At 43.1% G+C, this 20,461-nt stretch overlaps 2 protein-coding genes across 2 annotated transcripts in view; both read right to left on the reverse strand.

Annotated features, from left to right (window-relative positions):
* TMEM52 (transmembrane protein 52) overlaps positions 1–13,704 on the reverse strand; it is a 34,736-nt gene extending 21,032 nt beyond the window's left edge. Inside the window, exon 1 of the mRNA XM_061601397.1 lies at positions 13,553–13,704. Coding sequence (XP_061457381.1) covers positions 13,553–13,573 — 21 coding nt within the window. The 5' untranslated portion in view covers positions 13,574–13,704. The remainder of the gene's footprint in view (positions 1–13,552) is intronic.
* A 2,457-nt stretch (positions 13,705–16,161) lies between these two features.
* The window catches only part of CFAP74 (cilia and flagella associated protein 74), a 104,880-nt gene continuing 100,580 nt past the window's right edge, over positions 16,162–20,461 (reverse strand). Inside the window, exon 39 of the mRNA XM_061601288.1 lies at positions 16,162–16,280. Within this exon, the coding sequence (XP_061457272.1) occupies positions 16,248–16,280 (33 nt within the window). The 3' untranslated portion in view covers positions 16,162–16,247. The remainder of the gene's footprint in view (positions 16,281–20,461) is intronic.

The following is a 20,461-nucleotide window of genomic DNA, read 5'->3' on the forward strand; positions in this document are numbered from 1 at the left end:
TGTGTAACTGAGGCATATGCAAAGTGCTGGTCTAGATGCAATGCAAATCTTGTGGGACATGCACAGGGGTGTAGTCGTCCAGGGTCTCAGGCGGTCTTAGACCCCTTACTCTTCAGTGCCCGGCCTCCACTTGGACTATTTTCAAACACCTCATTCTGCATTGCATTCACAGCCCCTTTCATGACTTCAGCACACACCATTTGCCAACATCTTTGCAAACCCTGATCAGTTTGCAAGAGCTCGTGAATCTGATTGCAACCTCTCGCACCATTTCTTGAACAGGCACCACTGTTGTCAATTTTATTACAGTTTTTTTTTAAAAAAAAACCACACCCACTAACTAACGGCAATCTAACCACGCAGGGCAGAGTTGCAAGGGCAGGTTACAAGTCAAGACTGTTTTGTTTGCAATGTTAGTTTTGGCTGTTGAAAAGATAGAGTACACCAGTAGGGCAGAAACGCCATCATTTTTTTTTATAAACCACTTAGGGGTGTTCAACAATCAACTGGTATATAGATTTTCTTAAATAAATCAAATAAAACATGGCAGGCATACCCTCCCAAACCTAGGTGGGCTGCTTGCCTTTAAATCCAGTCCTGCGAGTAGGAACGAGGGATGGAGAAGATATTTGATTTTGTTTGCACTTTAATGAGAAATTCCTTAATTCACACACCTCAAAACAATATCACACCCATGTTTCGAAATCTGCACATCTCTGAATTTTGCAATGCAGTTCTCCACCCATGTAATGTGTTCAAAAATGTCTATCCTGGGGGAAGCTAAGCATCAAAATGCAGGTATAAGTGAAAATAACGTACAGAAGTGCATTACGTCAGGGTAAACTGCTTGCAAAAATGTGTACGTTGATCAAAACTGCGTACAAAGATGTGGCTGTTAGAGAAAAATTGCACTAAAATCTTTATGAGGTTTTTTTTTTAAAACAGATCACAAGTTGCTGCACAAATGAGGAGAATTGAATTTAAGTTTGGAAAAGCGGAAAGCTGAGAGTGAAATGGACAGATTCCCTCATCCCCAGTAGGAACTATATTGTTAAGTTAAAAAAACAAACCACCCAGGTTTAAGGATGTGATCTGCAACTGTAAAGATTGCTGTACTTGATAAAGGAAGAGTGCACGGAGGCATTCTTAGTGCAGGTGGGTCAGGTTGTATCTGCCTCCTGTTAGCTTTTCAGGTTCTCTCAAGATCTGTTACACCCTTCCTGTTCTTAGCTGAGCTTTTTCAAAATCATCCAGCCAAAGCAATGGAATGACATGGGCCAGTTCCATCTGCCTTGGCTAATCAGTTTCCAGGCAGACATGTCAGGATCCAGCCCTGCCCAGGCTGGGGTGCCCTCAGAGGAGAAGCAAAGGGAACAGACCTCCACTCTACCACAGACCCTGAAGAGCCAATAGATCCACACAGGGGTGGCAGGTGCCTATTGGGACTGGTGGGGCAGACGTCAGGGAGCCCAACAGGAGGCGGAGCCAGAGCCAATGACAGGCGGAGCCAACAAGCCTGAGATTTTGTCCCCACCCTTTCCCCTGTTGAGTTCCACAAGGGGCAACAACTGACGCTGTGGAGAAGGTTCATCGGAAGTGACATTTCCTGGACCGGTTGGGAAGTTAGAAGGCAAACAGTTGGGGGTATGCTGAGACTGGTGGGGCGATGCCCTCTTTGCCCTAGTGGATGAGCCTCTGCTGGATTTGCATATATCTGCCACCGGACTGGAGGTCCCCCAAATAGCTGCTTGGATACCTAGCCAGCTGTCACACACCCCCCTCTGCCATATTTTTAATTAATTGATTGATTGATTGATTTATATCCCATTCTTCCTCCCAGCAGGAGCCCAGGGCTGCAAACACAAGAGCATTAAAAACACTGTGTGTGTGTGTGCGTGTACTGCCTTCAAGTCAATTCCGACTTATGATGACCCTATGAATAGGGTTTTCATGGTAAGGGGTATTCAGAGGTGGTTTGCCATTGCCTCCCTCTGAGGCTGAGAGGCAGTGACTGGCCCAAGGTCACCCAGTGAGCTTCATGGCTGTGTTTGGGATTCGAACCCTGGTCTCCCAGGCTGTAGTCAAGCACTCTAACCACTATGCCATACTAGCTCTTAGGGCTAGCACTATATGCAACTCTTTATGTCACATTCTTTCCCCCCCTGGTTCCACAGACCAGGATGTGGCAACCCTATTATTCCTGTCTTTCTGGAAATTTATTTTCTTTCCAGAAGAGCGCCGGAAGCATTTCTCTCCCCTTGCCTATTCTTTCAGCATTATCAAGAGACAATCAGCAAACAATTTGGCACAGGACACAAAGCTGGCGAGCGCCAGGTAGAACCGGCACCAAGACCGATTTAACAAGTGATGGATGTCAAGTCTGAGAGAGAGAGAGAGAGATTCAGCTTCTCATTTTTCAACTCTTAAATTCAGCTCTCAACATTTCCATCATTTCTGATTTCCCCCCCCAAAAAACCCCTCATGAAAATTTCTCAGCATTTTAGTGCCAATTTCTCCTGCCCCCTTTTGTACACAGTTTTGACTAATAGGCACATTTTCTGCAAGAATAAACCTGCAATGTGTGAGGGTCCAAGTAAAAGCATAATAAGATTATTAAACACCCTCAATATGCAAAAGGTTCTGCGTTGAACTCAGTAACAAAGATATAAAGATACAAAATATAATGAAGTCCAAAAAGAAACAATGTCTATAAATTACATGAATTAGTAATGAATAACGGCACAGTAGTAGATACAAATCCGTTTCGACTAAATGTCTTCCTCAGAACTCATTATAAATGTGCTGTCCTTGGCAGGAGCGGTAGAGTTGCTTGCAAGTGCAGAATTCCACTTACGATTGACATACGCAGTTGTTTTCATACAGCATTTCTTGGGATGTTATTTCCACCAATAGATACACTTTTCTGCACACTTTACCCCAATTTATGCATTCTTGTGCCCATTGTTTGGTTTGGGAACTCAATTGCAAAATTCGGAAACCTGAGAAGGGTAGCCCTGTTTTGGGTTTGCATGTTCATTTGAGAAGTGCCCATTAGGTCATCTCATTCAAGTGCAAAGAAAACCACATTTCTGTTCCTGTCCTTGTGGCATTCCTATAGGCCATTAATGCTACAAGGAATAAAATGAAAGTGATTATTTCTTGGAACATCCGGACGAGAGGCAAAGCCAGTGCTTAAATGACAAGGGTAAAAAGGAGAGCTTAATTAAATCCTCAAGACCCTTCCTAAAGTTTTCCCACTTTGGGCCCAGCTGTGCCCCCATAGCCTTCTATAAACTGTGGCTAGATGGGGGGGAGTCTCCCTTTGCACTCCACCGCCCCAATAATTTGAGCATTGGTCAAAATAGCAAAAGCAACCGGTCAGGTTTTGTACCAGACTTATTATGGGCAGAGGGGCGGCAATCACTGAGCGAGCGAGCAGAAAATACCCAGCAAAAAAAAAAAAAGTCTTCCTTGCTCAGTTTCCCCAGAACCTGTTCTACTACTCGAGATTGTTGTCTCCGTGCAGATTTCCCCAAGGTGCCATTTCGAAAGTGTGGAGACACACAGGGGCCAAGAGCTGGGCATGTGTTGGATTGGGGCAGATCATCACATATCTCCCCCAGCTCTTTCCTGTTGCCACCTTGCTGAGTGGAAACTGTGACGCAGTTGGGTAATTTTAGAGCCTGGAGTTAAAGGCCTTCTTGCGAGCAGGGAGTTCTTGAGATGGCAACATGCATTACCACACTGACTCAAAATATAGCAACCCACCTCGGCTACGTTCTCCCCCGCCCCTGTTCTACTGAATCAGAGGTGGGACGTTACCCCAAAGTCCCATGTGTTTAAACCTTTTTTTAAAAAAACCAATATGGTTTTAAATTTTTTTTTTAAAGGTGCCTTGAACCCTTTAAAAAATGTTTTTCAAGATGTTTTGTTTTAATATATTTTAAAGCCTGTTTTTATGATTTTTCAAATGTTTTTAGTGCTTTTGTTTGCCGCCCTGGGCTCCTGCTGGGAGGAAGGGAGGGATATAAACCAAATAATAAATAAAAAAACCCTTGGATTCTGGAGATGATGACACGTTTCTGCTGCGGAAGTCCTTCTGCAGAATCAGCCACCGTTAAACCTTGAGATAAACCAGGGGGCATTTGCTCCATTTGCAGACTGAGGCAAAAGTTAATGACTTATGAAAAGGTACACAGAAGAGAAAATATTAATGGGGTGCATCCAGACTCAGTGCAGAAAGCAGGAATGATGCGTGTGTCTAAGATAAACGAAGTGTGTAACATGTAGACAATTCCACAGGGGCTTTTTTCCACAGCAGTTCTAAGATGAGGTTCCTATTTATTTATTTATTTTTAATCACTTCCCAGAAGAATCAAGTTCTTTTGGGTTCCTCATGAGAGTGTAGGAGACTGAGCAATGTAAGTGTCCCTGAGCTATGCCACTCTCTCTTATAAGCCGCTTTCTTTAGCCTGTTGGTGGGATCCACAGCTACCTTCTAAATCACTAAGACCAAAAGGACTGGTCTTTGCTGGATGGTGGAGAAACTCAATCCAGTTTGTATTTCAAGACGAATTCATCCCATTTGCACTTTCCAAAACAATATGAGAATGGAAACACAGCCCTTCTTCAAAATTCAGACATACCCGAATTTTGCAATGCAGTTCTCCAACCAAACAAGATTTACAAAAATGCACGTAATTAGGGGAAGGGTGCATAAGAATGAATGCACCTGTGAAAATATACGAAGATGCATTAAGTGCACATCAGTCAACTGCATACAAAAGTGTGCCTCTTTGGAGACAATCGCACCAACACACTAGAAAATTTTCACAAGGACTTAAAAGATGCTCAGACAAGTCACAGCGAGTGGTTATGAATGAGACGCTTGATAAACAGAAACTCAGTTAAGAGAAAGCAATGAGGAACTTATAAATAGGCAAATGTTATTTGATTATGTCACTTAACTGGGCTGATTCACAATCTGCCAGGCTCAGGTTAGGCTCAGTTATGTAAAACATCACAATAGGGAAGTTAATGATTTACACCTGACCCTGTGAAATTGAAGCTGAACTGGAGCCCCGCATTTGGTGTAGGCAACGGAGTTGCCCCCCACGACCGTGCTAGAAAAACAGGAGAGTTTACATATCAGGAAACAGTGCTAGCTCTTTAAATCTTAGCACGCCAGAAATGATAAGCGAAAAGCACCCATGGTGCAACATTTCATGGCTTAACCCAGGAATGAGGAAGTAGGTACGGTCAGCGGATCGTTATCTCTCACCCCCCCACACCCCTACATGCCAAGTTGACAGGTGGGTGGTGTTGCCCACTTGTAAATCCCCTGACATCGCAATGATCATTTTTTGCCCACATGATAGGAAATGAAACTGCACGCTCAAGAGCCCAGCCTCCAAAGCGCCGGTGACTTTTCAAAGCGTTCTGTAAGACCCAACCATCAGCTGATTGTCAAAGCCTTTCAGACAGTTCTGCAGTGGGTTTACAAGTGCTGATGATCAGCCGACAGCCAGGCCTTAGACAGCGCTTCGCAAGGTGGCTTCGTTGGATAACAGAATCCAGCTTCCACAGAATCTCATCTCAAGCAACAAGTTTCTAGTCCTCGTGGGCGGGGGGGGGGTTTGTGGGAAACGTCTGGTGAATCGCTGGTGCTGGAGAGGAAGCAGAGCAAGATTTAGAGCTGTCACAGTGGGGAATCCTCTCTCTGTGTGCATGTGCACTCCACAATCCATGGGTCCACAAGATAATGTACTTGGTGCAAACAATGCCTAGAAATGGGAAATACACCGGGGGGACAGCAGATTAGGGTTGATGCTGCTCCATTTGAGGGCTCTATGGCTAATGCCCTTGTTAAAACTCTTTTTGGGACCGTTCCCTGCTGTGTAACAGCAGGTGTGTTTCTCTGCCTCAATGACAGATGCTTAGAGCAGCAGCCATAGCACTGGTAAATTGCACCTCAGCAGGTCCTGCTTGGCATCTCCAGTTAAAAAGATTAAGTAGCAGAAAGACCCTCCAGCCTGGGGACCGAATGCGGCCCTCCAGACTTCTCTGTCTGGCCCTTGGAAGTCTCCCAGGCCACACCCAGCTTGCTTTGCACTTTTGAGCAGTAAGTGTAATGGCAAATTCAGAAGTGGAGGGTCCTGTCATAAGAGTCACAGCCATGCCCCTCCCTCCCTTTTCGTTGCTGGGTTGAGAATGAGATTCTTGTTAGTGCCTTCTCCCTGATGTCCCTAGGATCCAATAAGCATGAAAGAGGAGAGCGGTAGCTACTGAAAAGAGTCTTCTCAGTGGCTGACTCAACTCCTTTCACTCTGATTGGCTCCAATCAGCAGGAAAAGACAGGGAAACATGTTAGAAGACTCTTCTCAGTGGCTAACACCATCCTCTTTCATTCTGATTGGCCTGTAGGATGCTAGCGACATAGAGACCTTGCTAGGACCCTGCTCCCAACAAGGCAAAGGGTCTAAGACCCTCCCCCGAGACCCTAGATGACTACACTCCTGCTCTTGAGTGTTTTTGGCTGACTGCAATGGGCCCTTGAACTCTGGTAATTGATGAAGGATAGACAGGGGTGTGTGTAGAAACTAGCCTTCTGTACAAAGGTAGAATTCCCCAGAAGGGAATGTGGCCCTCCGTCTGAAAAAAGTTCTCCACTCATGCTATAGCGTACTTAGCACATGCGTAAAGCCAGCATTGGCCTTGCAAAATCATAATAGTGGGCCCGAAAGGTTCCAATAACTCCCCTTGAGAGCCAGAATATAACTATTTGGAAGAAGTTAGACCTCAAGTTAGGAATCTGAGAGGCTATAGAAGGGTCCATTTAGATATGGCGGCCAAGCCACTGTGGAATTGCAGTTACCCCATCATGGTCAATCGGTTCAGCCATTTTCCACCAGAAGCTGGCTGTGCACAGTTCCGAAGGGCTGATGCCTGGGCCATCACAAAGTCAACTCCCCACTCTCTGGAGCAGTTTTACAAATGAATAAAAAAACATTAAGGTCACCCAAACCACCGCTTTATCAGATTAACTGGCGAGGACCGAGAACAAAAACAAAAACCAGCATGAAACACAAGAGGTACAGCCTGTGCCATTTCTGTGCAAAACAATTACATGATAAGCAAGAGTGACCATTTACAACAGCAGGAACTGGTGACGGGTCATTGCTTTTATCTTGCAACTGTTGTTTTAATATGCAATGGTAATCATCGTGAATGGTCACTGTTTGTACCTTGTACGTAGCTGAACTTTACACAGTAATCTCCAAAGCCTGACCCTGCCACATTTCATGCTCTCTTGCCCTCAGTATTTATCACCCCCCCTTGTCCATCTGTGTATGTGTACATGTGTGTGTGTGTCAGTTGAGGATAACACACACCACCCGAGGAGAGCCTGTGATCACCACGTAGTCCCTCTGCAAGCTCATGCTACGAGATGCTTTCATTGTTTTACCTCTCACACCACAATTGCTTAGGAAGATAGAATCATGGAATAGTAGAGTTGGAAGGGGCCTGTAAGGCCATCAAGTCCAACCCCCTGCTTGATGCAGGAATCCAAATCAAAGCATTCCTGACAGATGGCTGTCCAGCTGCCTCTGGAATGCCTCCAGTGTCGGAGAGCCCACTACCTCTCTAGGACATTGGTTCCATTGTCGTATGGCTCTAACAGTTAGATCAGCAGTGGGTACTTCAGGCCTGGGGGGGGCAAATGGAGCCCCCCAGGACTTTGTATTTGGCCCACAGAACTCTCCCAAAGCCACATACCCCATCCTTTTTGTTTTATACCCTCCTTGAGTGTTTCTGCCCGGCTGAAATGAGTTCTTGAACCTGGATCATGCCTTTGCCTGGATGGCAAAGTTGTTCTGCTTCCTTTTGCCTGTGGCCCTGCCCACTACTGGCATGCGGCCCCTGGAAAGTTGCCCAGAAGGGAAGGCGGCCCTTGGGCTGGAAAAGGTCTCCCACCCACCCCAGAGAGATTATGGATATATGCATCAGCCAGTGCACTTTGTGTACAAACGTATAAAAGCACAGAGGCCAAACCAAAATTAAAAAGGATACCATTTAAAACAGAGCATGATCCTTATTTTGGTGGCAATCGCTAGACATTTTGCAGTCTTTCCTTGTCACCAGTTCATCTTGATCCGTAAGGAGAAAAGTCACTGGATAATCAGCTGAACACCCTTGAGAGAGACCACCACGGGCGTGACTATAACTCTTTATGTAAATCTTTCTACAAAGAGCAACATACCAATACTTGAAGCAATGTTTTAGCAATATCATCACCAGGTCAACTTTGTATCTTCTGACTATAGGGAGGGGGGGGGAATTCAATTCAGTTTGCATTTAAAGCCAAATCTATCAATTTGGCTCTTTCCGAAACACCAGGGCTGTGGAGTCGGTACGTCAAACCTTCGACTCCGACTCCTCTATTTTTCTACTGTCCGACTCCAACTCCTTCATAAATGGAGAATGTATATTATTTATTTATTTTATTTATTTATTATTTTATTTATATCCCGCCCTTCCTCCCAACAGGAGCTCAGGGCGGCAAACAGAAATGCTAAAAACACTTTAAGACATCATAAAAAGACCTTAAAATACATTAAAACAAACAAAAAAATAAATTATTAATTTTATTTTGAAGCCGGAGTCGGTACATGTTTTCCGACTCCGACTCCACCCAAAATTGCTTCTGACTCCACGACTCCGACGACTCCACAGCCCTGTGAAACACCCCGAGAACCAGAACAAGCCGTCCTTCAAAATCTGCACTTCTCTGTACTCTGCAGCTGTGTAGTTCTCCAACCAAACAGCATTTACAAAAATCCATGCGTTACATGGAAACGCGCATATAAATGAATGTGTGTGAAAATCGCATACAATAATGTGTTAGTACATACAACAATGTATGCACCTGGTGTTCCCAGGAGGTCTCCCATCCAAGGACTAAGCAGGCCTGACCCTGGTTACCTTCTGAGATCCGGCGCCTTTAGGGTAGTATGGCCGTAGGCGTTATAACCGTTACGGGAGATTTAGTACTCCCATCTGGCTGGAAGAAGCTAATGCTGACCAAAGAGGAAGGATTATGTAATCTCAGGGGCAACACGAGGACATATCGAGCTCACTGGTAGAAGGCAGGTTTTTCTGCATTCGGAGCAGAAAGGAGATGCCCTTGGGAATGGGAGGCACAGCTGGAGAGGGAGAGCCATCGAGGCCTGTGGGACAATTATGGTGCTCCAGATCCTCTCTAACTCAATGGCAGGTGGCTCCACAACCGTGGAATCCCTGCTGGTTTTCAGTCTGACCTTTCAAGGCGCTCTCCAAGGTGCTCAACCCCCTCAGCCACGCCTCTCACTGGCTTCGCTTTGAACCCTCCTCAAGTGCTTTTGCCTGGCCGGGAATGTGCCCTTGAACTCGGAGCAAGCCTCTCGCTCCCCTGGGTGGAGAGCAGAGAGGGGCGGGTGAGAGTGTGGGTAGAAACCAGCCCGCTGCACAAAGGTAAAATGTACCCATGTTACTCCACCCAATTTTGCCTCTGACCCCGCCCACTGCTGGCATGCGGCCTCCCCAGAAGGCAATGCGGCCCTTGGACTGAAGAAGGCGGCCCACCCTTGGGGCAGACAGCACTGCGCTAGATGGAGCCATGGTCTGTCCTAATATGAGGCAGCTCCTCGTGTCCGTATGGCTGCCGCCTCACTTTTGCGAAGCAGGAATTCTGCACATGCCCAGAGGCAGGCGCCAGATATTCCCAAGATGTCAGCTTAGTCCTATTACTGCTGCTTGCTGTGCGGAACACTGGGGAAGGGAGGGGGGAAGAAAGGCAGGACAATGAGTTATTTGTGAGACTTAAAGCCACAACGCCTGCCCTGGGACTCGGGATGAACATATCCATCAGACAATTTCGGATTCTCATTTTTCCAATCTGAATCTCAGTTTGCCACATTTTTCTGTCAATTTATGTGTGTGTGCACAGGCATGCACACATGCTTAAGTCCCCAGAAAAATCCACCAGCATTTTATTATGCATTTCTCCTAAGATACTTATTTTTGCAAGCAGTTTCCCCTAATACAATTCATTTAGCATGTTATTTTCACAAATATTTGCATTTTTACGCACACTTTCCCCTAATCAACCAATTTCTTTTGTACACATGACTTGGCTGCAGAACTACATTGCAAAATTCAGAGAAGTGTGAATTTCAAAGGGTTTCGATTGAAAGTTGTTGTGGAAAGTGTGAATTAGATTCACATTCACGTTGAAGCAAATTCTCCCTGTCCCTACCAGGGATGATGCAAATTTCCAAGATTGCCCCGGTGGTTCTCACTAGGTGAACTTGGCCAAGGGGGAAAGATCTCCCTGCTGGGCTAGATCAACTTCCCAGGGTAATGTGCATCAATTAGCGGACGTGATCTGGCTACAACTTGGGGAAATAAACAGTTGAAGAGGCAGAAGTTCAATGCTGTCTCTTCCTTGCCCCAAACAAATAAGGAAAAAAGCTGACAGATGAAGCTCTGTAAAGTAAAATTACCAGCAATTCAAAGCTAAAGATCTGAGGCATGCCAAGGTCAATAGACCCTTGTTATGTAACCAGCATGTTCTTCAGTCGCAACCATATACTTTAACAACATAATTCAGCTGTAGTATTATGTCCTTAGATATTTTCTTCGCTGTACCAACACATCAGTGCTGTAAAATTCCTGCAGAGTCCGAGACGCTTGGCAAACAAAGAAATGTGTTTATGGTGTGTTTATACCTTAATTGAACAAGGGAGTGGAACCAGGATAGGAGGAAAATGTGAAATCAGGCAAACAGCATTTCTTTAGTCTGAGAATTTAAGTTCTCAAACAAAAAAAGTGTAGGTTTCTAGTCCTCCAGGTGGAGAAATGTGAAAACCTGGGTGAAGATATCAATAAAGGGTTAGCAAACAGAGTTGATAGGAACTTTTTTTGGGGGGGGGGGTCACCACAAGATGGATATTTTTACCCATGGAATTAGGAACATAGGAAGAGGCCTTATACCTAGACAAACCAGTACGGTCAATGTCAGGAGTGCGAAAATCTGCGCCCCTCCAGATGTTGCTGGACTACACCTCCCATTGGCCATGCTGGCTGGGGCTGATGGCAGCTGGAGTCCAACAACATCTGGAGGGCCACAGGTGCCCCATTCCTGGTCTATGCTAACCACCAGCGGCTGCCCAGGATTTCAGACAGGGGTCTTTCCCAGCTCTACCTAGATATGCAGGGGATTGAACCTGGGACTTCCTGCATGCAAAAAAGATACTCTACCACGCAGCTATGTGTGACTGATAGCTATTAGGACTGGTGGGGCGGAAAGCAGGGAGACCAACAGTAGGTGGAACCAGAGCCAATGAGAGGCGGAGCCACTTTCTGATTGGTTGTATACTGTATAAAAAGACAGGCAGGTGGCAGATGGCTGAAAGCAGATGGAATTTCATCCTGCAAGTTGCTGCAGACACAGGAAAAGCTGCCTGTTCTAGGCAACTCATTAAAAAACAGAAACATTCTTAGACTGTCTTACCAGCGGGGGAAACTACTTCAGCCCAGACTCCACACCCTCCAATTGTTTACCCAGCAACAGTCTGAATTCTGCTGATTAAAAAGCCAAGAGGCTGTTTGCACCTTGGTGAAAGAAACTAGAATAGGAAGTGAATAACTGTCCCACAGTCTAAGAGTTCCAATCAAACCTCAGTAGTTGCAGTGCATATTATGTTCAAGGTCTTGTAACTCACATATAAGGCCCTGAACAACTCAGGACCAGGTTATCTGACAGCCCACCTGTCGCTTTAGAGATCTCCAAGATCACTCAGATTAGGGTTTTCACAGATCAACTGTTCCCAGATTTGTTTAATCTATACGCAGAAGATATACGAAAAGTGGGATTGGACCAAGATGGAGGTGTGAAAATTGGAGGGAGAAATATCAATAAGATATGCAGACGATACCATACTACTAGCAGAAACCAGTAGTGATCTGAAATGAATGCTGGTGAAAGTTAAAGAGGAAAGTGCAGGACTATAGCTGACCGTCAAAAACACTAAAGTAATGACAACAGAAGATTTATGTAACTGTAAAGTTGACAATGAGGACATTGAACTTGTCAAGGATTATCAATACCTCGGCACAGTCATTAACCAAAATGGAGACAATAGTCAAGAAATCAGAAGAAGGCTAGGACTGGGGAGGGCAGCTATGAGAGAACTAGAAAAGGTCCTCATATGCAAAGATGCATCACTGAACACTAAAGTCAGGATCATTCAGACCATGGTATTCCCGATCTCTATGTATGGATGTGAAAGTTGGACAGTGAAAAAATGCATAAGAGAAAAATAAACTCATCTGAAATGTGGTGCTGGAGGAGAGCTTTGCGCATACCATGGACTGCGAAAAAGGCAAATAATTGGGTGTTAGAACAAATTAAACCAGAACTGTCACTAGAAGCAAAAATGATGAAACTCAGGTTATCATACTTTGGGCACATCATGAGAAGACATGATTCACTATAAAAGACCATAATGCTGGGAAAAACAGAAGGGAGTAGAAAAAGGGGAAGGCCAAACGAGATGGATTGATCCCATAAAGGAAGCCACAGACCGGAACTTACAAGATCTGAACAGGTGGTCCATGACAGATGCTATTGGAGGTGGCTGATTCACAGGGTCGCCATAAGTCGAAATCGACTTGAAGGCACGTAACAACACCTGGGAACTGTAGCTCTGTGAGGGGAATGGGGGTCTCCTAACAACTTTCAGCTCCAGGGGGTGTAGTCATCCAGGGTCTCAGGGGATCTTAGACCACTTACTTTTTTGGGAAACGTGTTCCAGTGGGCTGTCTACATGTCCAGTGTCTTCAGCCACTGAAGTGACTCCAGCAACAAGTAGGTAAACTTGCAGACGCTGAATTCAGTAATTCAAGCAATATCTCTGATAGCGAGGAAGAACAGTCCAATGGTGACAGCGATGGAGCAGGAGAAAGAAGAAGTCAAGCCTAGCTAGATTTTTCTATAGTTTTAGAAGGTTGCATAATTTTAGAAGGGGGTATGGCTGTGACTATTACAAAGGGACCCAGCACTTCTGAATTTGCTGCTTCAATACTGATCAATACCCTTAACAAATCACAGCTCCCAGGGTTCTTTTGGGGGAAGCCATGACTGTTAAAGCCGAATGATAGTGTTTTAAATGTATAGCACAGATGAGCCCTAAGTTGTAGTCAAAGTAGACCCACTAAAATAAATAAAGGTAACTGAGTTATGGCTATTAACCTCAAAGGGTCTGCTCTGAGTAGCACTGGCGTTAGATACAACCCATTGTTTCTAAACGGGCATCTATACCTATAAATTGACAAATAGCAATTTTATACAAACCAGTAGCCTCTTTGGTCCTTGTGTGCACGCACGTAACATTGCCTCTCTTCTCCCCTGTATAACCAGCCACCCTACTGAAAAATATCACACTCCAGTAGATGTCCCCAAGGACCAGGGTGCAAGTCCCAGGAAATATAAGCCTCTCATCAATGTACTTACCAGCATAAGCAAGACTAGCATTACAAGACAGTCGAAACAAACCAAGATCGAGGACAGCGAATCAATCTACATCCAAAACACGATCCTGAAGCAAGGCCAATGAAGAGCCCAAAGTCAACATCATAGACTCAAACACCGGAAACCAAAATCCTACACCATCCCCAACAACTAAAAAGCAACAGAAGGAGACCTTATATACCCTGGCCTTCCAGGTGACACCCTAACCGCAGCTGCTGGCAGTAAAGGAGACTTAGGGAATGCTTCCTCACAAGTAGGCCCTTTACTCACGAGATGGGCAATGACTCTGGGTCCATAAATGCAGACGGTAGCATTGTTTTTCAGTCCAGGTCCAGACCTTCGAAGTTCACACTTCTCTGAAGGTTGCAGTGCAGTTTTCTGGCCAAGTAGCGTATACTAAAATGCATCAGCTAGGGTAAAATGCCCATAAAATGCATATATTAGTGAAAATAATATTCAGTAGTGTAGTGGCAAATTCAGAAGTGGGGGGTTCCTTCATGAGGATCACAGCTACCACCACCCCTTTTTTTGATGCTGGGTTGAGAATGAGATCCTTGTGTATGCCTTCTCCCACAACAGACGTCCCTAGGAGCCAATCAGCATGAAAGGGGAGTGTGTTAGCTGCTGAGAAGAGTCTTCTCAGTGGCTGACTCACGTCCTTTCACTCCAATTGGCTCCAATAAGCAGGGGAGGACAAAGGAGCATGTTATAAGACTCTTCTCAGTGGCTAACACACTCTTCTTTCATGCTGATTGGCTCATAGGATGCTGGAGAAGTAGAGACCCTGCTGGGGCCCTGCTCCCAAAAATGTAAGGGGTCTAAGACCCCCCAAGACCCCGGACGACTGCACCCCTGATAACATTGGAAAATGCATTCTATTAGGCAAAACTGCTTAGAAAGTGTATAAGGAGAGATTCCCTGATATGTTCTCATGAGGACTTTAAAAATAAATAAGGCAAACTGGTGTGGAAATGTTGAGAACTGGACTTCACTGGGAGAAAATTAAATTGCTGCTGTTTCTTTCACCTTAGAAGAGCACACAGACATTTCTATGGAGCTATGACTCAGGGCTACAGACCAGATGCCATCTCAATCCTAGCTGTGTTTACCCAAAAGTAAGTCCCATTGAGTTAAATGAGATTTACTCCAAAGCTCATCGCTGTTTTGAGTTGCAGTCCAACTACCAGTGAAGGCTGGCGACTCCAGTGTCAGTGGGGGCAGTGAATTCGCTCCGGGTTTTAGTCTGAACTGTCAGGGAACTTTCCAAGGTGCTGAGAACTGTTGCCATCATGTTATACCACTGCTGAAAAGATTGCACTGGCTGCCAAATAACTACTGTACCAGGCTAAGTTGAAGGTGCTGGTTTTGGCATATAAACCCCTATACAGCTTGGGACCAGGATACCTAAAACATCATCTCACCCCTTATATATGAAAGCGATCACTGCGCTCTGCAGGTGAGGGCCTCCTGCAAATACCACCTAATCAGGAACTCTGTATTGCACAACACAGGAATTGGGCCTTTAGCGTGGTGGCACCTACCTTTTGGAATTCACTCCCATTAAATATCAGATAGGCGCCGTCTCTGTTGTCTTTTCTGTGTCTATTGAAGGACATTCCTTTTTCAACAACCGTTTTAGTAGAGATCTTTATCCTACTCTGCATCTGTAGTGGATTTCAATTTGTTTTTACATATGCAATTTTAAAACCAGTTTTTACGTATGAAAGTATTTTTAATTTTTTTAAATTGCTGTCTTTGTTTTATATATGGAATTGTGTAACTTTTTTTTGGCTAATGTTTTTATTGTGAAAGTGTGTCAATATATTTTATGGGAAACAATTAATAAATGGGGAAAAAAAACAAAGAAACAATCTTATCTACCACCTTGTAATTTTGATCAATGTTACTAGGCTGTGTAAGTCTGGGTAGTGTTTTGGAATGCCTTAGACTTGAATCAGAGACACCTGGATTCAAATCCCAACCCAGCCACGAAGCTCATTGGGTGATTTTGGGCCAGTCACTAGATGGGGAATCTGCCTGGCTAGGATGATGGGAAATGGAGTCCAACCACATGAGGAGTGCCACAAGTCGCCCATCTCTCTCAGCAGAATCCACCTTGCAGGATTGTTGTGAGAAAAACATGGGGTGGTGGAGGAGAAAATCTTATATCCCCCCACAAGCTCTTTGGTGGGAGGGCAAGCCTAAAAATGTGACAAATAAATAAATAAAAATATCTGCACCTGCCTTTTCAAGCAGTGAAATTATTTTGATTTTGATTATTTGGGTTCTGGGGAAATACCCTCAAGGTCTTCCGCGACGAAGATGCATGGATGTATTTGCGAACGTCCACGGAGGAACAGTACGAGGCATGGGGAAGAGATGGGAAGATGTGTGCAATGTTACTTTTGTCATTTGCTCACACAGATAATAATAATAATATTATTATTATTATTATTATTATTAATGATATTTATTAGTCGCCTTTTTTCCAAAATGGAACTGTAAGCGACTTACAAAAAAAAATTGTGCTCAAAATGGGTTACAACATCATCATAAAATACAACAACAGTAATGAAACAATAACAAATGGCCCTTTAGGGAAGAAAGGGTGACAGGCGAGTCTTGTCTTAAATGCTTCAAATAGTTTGACTCTCTTGCCTTTGTTTTTTCTCCTCTTTCATAAATTTCCATGAGGTGCGAGATCTTTGCCCTAGTGAGTAAATGGAAAAAAAAGATCTCTATCAGCAACGTCTTGAATAGAATCTCAACCCACTCCCTTTCCTGTGTGGCAGGATAGGCCTAATCATTTGAGAAACACCCTCCTTTGTGAACTAAGCTAATCCACGGCCTCTTAACACTGTGCATTCAGTGCGGAGCGCTGCTCTTAAGGATTCAGCCAACAGACTGAATTATACGCTTGCTCTTCATTTAAAGCCACCTTCATTCCAAAATCCCAAGATTTGTTGATAGGTTGGCAAAAAGGTAAATGATTTGTTGGTTTAATTAACTGATTGCATTTACATACGCTTGAATGTTGTTGCGAATTTGGGCATCTCGATGAGCACGGGGGAATCTGTCGCTATAGCTCTCCCTCAAGTGTCGCAGGATTTAACAGAAGGAAGCCAATGTTCCTTGATAGCTAGGACTCTCTAGCCAGACTTGGAATAAAATGATGGCCAGAATTTGGTAAAGTGACATCCTCTAACTAATTGGAGACAGTAGGGGAGTGGCAAATTCAGAAGTGCAAGGTTCCCTTCATGATAATCACAGCTACACCCCCTCACAGCTACACCCTTCTACGATTATACAACCTAGTATTATAGAATAATCTGGACAGGTTTGAATGCTGCTTTCTGCTTCTCTGTCCTTGTTAATGCCTTCTCTCACAACAACAGACGTCCCGAGGAGCCAGTCAGCATGAAAGGGGAGTGTGTTAACTACTGAGAAGAGTCTTCTCAGTGGCTGACTCACCTCCTTTCACTCCGATTGGCTCCAATCAGCAGGAAAGGATAAGGAAGCATGCTAGAAGACTCTTCTCAGTGGCTAACACATTCTCCTTTCATGCTGATTGTCTCATAGGATGCTGGAGACAAAGGGACCCTGCTGGGACCCTGCTCCCAAATCAGTAAGGGGTCTAAGACCCTCTGAGACCCTGGATGACTACACCCTTGGTTGGAGAAGGAGGGATGGGCAAATCTGTCCATATTGGCTTCTCCCAGCTCTCATTTTTCTATTCTTAAGTTCAGTTATCCAGATTTCTACATCAGTTGGCAATTTTTTAAAAAAGTCCTCATGTAAATTCATCAGAATTCTAGTGCAGGTTTCTCCTAAAATACACATTTTCCTATACAATTTTTCTTGATATAAACATTTTTGCAATGCAATTTCCTGTAACATAATGCACTTTTGTATGTTATGTCCACTAATACATGCATTTCAACACACGCTTTAGCCTAGTATGTGCATTTTTAGACACATGACCACATTGTAACATGCAGAGAAGTGTGAATTTCCAATGGCAGCCGTGTTTTGGAAAGGATATTATTTCAGAAAGTTAGAATCAGGTATGTTCACCTTTAAATGCAAACTCAATCAAATTTCTCCCCCTATGCTTAGAGAGTAGAGAAATAGTCTGGAGCAGAAATCCACAGCTGGACAATGCCTTTATTTGGCCCAAGCAAACCGTCACAAAATGGTGAGGAAATGTTTGCATTTTCTTCATCAGAATTCTTAATCAAGATGCCAAAGAAAGAGGAGGACTGGGATTACCAAATCTGAGACTTTATTTTGCTGCCTGCTGTTTAGTCTGGATAAAGGAATGGATTTTATTGAGGAATAAAAGACTATTGGATTTGGAGGGCCATAACCTGAAGTGGGGATGGCATGGATATCTATGGTATGACAACGTAAAAGTAAATGTAGACTTTAATAATCATTTTATAAGACGTCCTCTGTTGAAAATATGGAATAGATATAAACCAAGGTTCTATTCGAAAATACCATTATGTGTCTCAAGTCAAGAAGCGTTTTACAGAAGAGAAATGGCTGGAAAAGAGAAATGGTTAACTTATCAAGAACTATTAGAAAATGTACATGGAGAATATATAATGAAAGAGAGAGAACAACTGATAAAGGAAGGATATAGTTCTCAATGGTTTGCCTATTTACAATTGTTAGAAAGATATAAAATGGACAAGAAAATGTATGGGTTTGAAATAAGTAAATCTGATTTTGAAATAGGTTTGTGTACAAATGATGAAAATATAATTGCGAAAATGTATAAACTCTTACTGAAAATGGATATGGAAGAAGAACAAGTAAAAGAGTGTATGGTAAAGTGGGCAAAATTTTTTGGTTATAACATACAAATGGATCAATGGGAAAATATGTGGAAAAAAGGCTTGAGATTTACATTATGCTATAATCTTAAAGAAAATTTCTATAAAATGATGTACCATTGGTACATGACTCCAGAAAAGTTGTCAAAAATGTATAGTAATGTTTCTAATGTTTGTTGGAAATGTAAACAACAAGAAGGATCATTTTATCATATGTGGTGGCTGTGTAAAAAGGCAAAATCATTTTGGGCACAGATAGGTAGGATGATGCAAACAATTCTAAAGATAAATATTCAGTCAAAACCAGAATTTTTTTTATTGGGTTTTATGGATAAACAAATAGAAAAGAAATATGGAATAATAATATTATATATGATTATGGCAGCAAGATTATTATATGGACAAAAGTGGAAAATGGAATCAACACCAACAACGGAAGAATGGCTATTGAAATTAATGGACTTAGTAGAGATGGATAAATTGACATGTCTACTTAGAGAAAAATCGACAGACACATTTCTTAAGGAATGGAAGCCTCTCTTAGACTTTTTGTTGAAAGATCAAAATAAAATGATGATATTGGGATTTGACGATTAACTAAGATAGCCTATGGAGAAAAGTGATCCTGTATGTATATATTAAGGGACAGGTTTGATGTATATTATATACTTATAGCTGATCTGCGACAAATCGGAAGTCAACTATTTTATTTTTATTTTTTTTGTTGTATTGTTATGTTTTTTGACTTTGTTTTGTTTGTCTTTTGAAAAATTTGAATAAAAATTATTTTAAAAAAAGGATTCTTAATCAGGCTTGATGTGACACCAACTTGGGGGGCGCGGGGGAGGCTGCAGCAAGAAAATGCAAAAAGAAAAAAAAGGTACAAAAATTAGGATGCTGCAGCCATGAGGTCTACATTTAGTTTCAGGTCACATTCACACCATAAAATGGTAAACCACCTCTGAATATCTCTTACCATGACAACCCTATGAATATATATAAAAAAAGATTCATAGGGTTGCCATAAGTCATAATCAACTTGAAGGCATATAACGACACCAAAAGCACATGACTTCCCTCAAAGAATCCTGGGAACTTTACCCACGGCAGAGCTACAATTTTCAGCACCCTTAATAAATTACAGTTCCCAGGATTATTCAGGGGAAAGCCATGTGCTTAAATGTGCAATAATTGTAGAGCTTGGAAAAGTTACTTTTTTAAACTACAACTCCCATCAGCCCCAGCCAGCATGGCCACTGGATTGGGCTGATGGGAGTTGTAGTTCAAAAAAGTAACTTTTCCAAGCTCTGAATAATTGTATAGTGCAGATAGCCTCAGCCTCAAAATGGAGATTACAGGTGGAATTAGTCCCTGCAGGTATCAGGTCATGTTATAGTTAGAGATTTGTTCGTTTGTTTAAAAGCATTTCTAAACTTCTCAACATTTAAACAATTCTCTATACAAACAGTGAACATGAAAACAATAAAAATCATAAAAACAGAGATACAACATCATAAAAGCTGTAGGACAGTATTATAGAAACAGATTTTTAAAAATAAGAATCCAGTAATAGCAGAGTCCAATCTTATGAGTCAGGGAAACCCTGAGCACAAAAATACATGCTTCCAAGACATATGAAACAAGTGACAGATGATGTTTCAAGTACGGCAGAGGGAAAGGCATCCTAGAGTGCAAGAGCAATGCTCATTTTTTGGTCACTGCCCTGCGATATTCTGTAGAGTGTAGTGCCAAAAAGTAAAATCTTCCCAGGTAGTTGTTAAGCGATCTTACAGGTTTACACGGGGCATGTGTTCCTTCAGGTAACCTCTCTTTGTATAACATGGCCCCAACTTATTCAGGGCCTTATACATAAATAGTAAGTCCTTGAACATGGCCTGGTAGCTGATTGACAGCTGGTGCACTTCTGTCAACACAGGGGTAATATGTGCGTGCCCAGCATGCTGGATGCTGAGATAAACGAAGCGATGGCTGATACTTGTGAAAACATAAAACCCAGCTGTTAGCCAGATCTGACTCAAGCCTTATGTGAAAC

The sequence above is a fragment of the Rhineura floridana genome, chromosome 18 (assembly GCF_030035675.1).
Source record: "Rhineura floridana isolate rRhiFlo1 chromosome 18, rRhiFlo1.hap2, whole genome shotgun sequence".
NCBI classification, from domain to species: domain Eukaryota; kingdom Metazoa; phylum Chordata; class Lepidosauria; order Squamata; family Rhineuridae; genus Rhineura; species Rhineura floridana.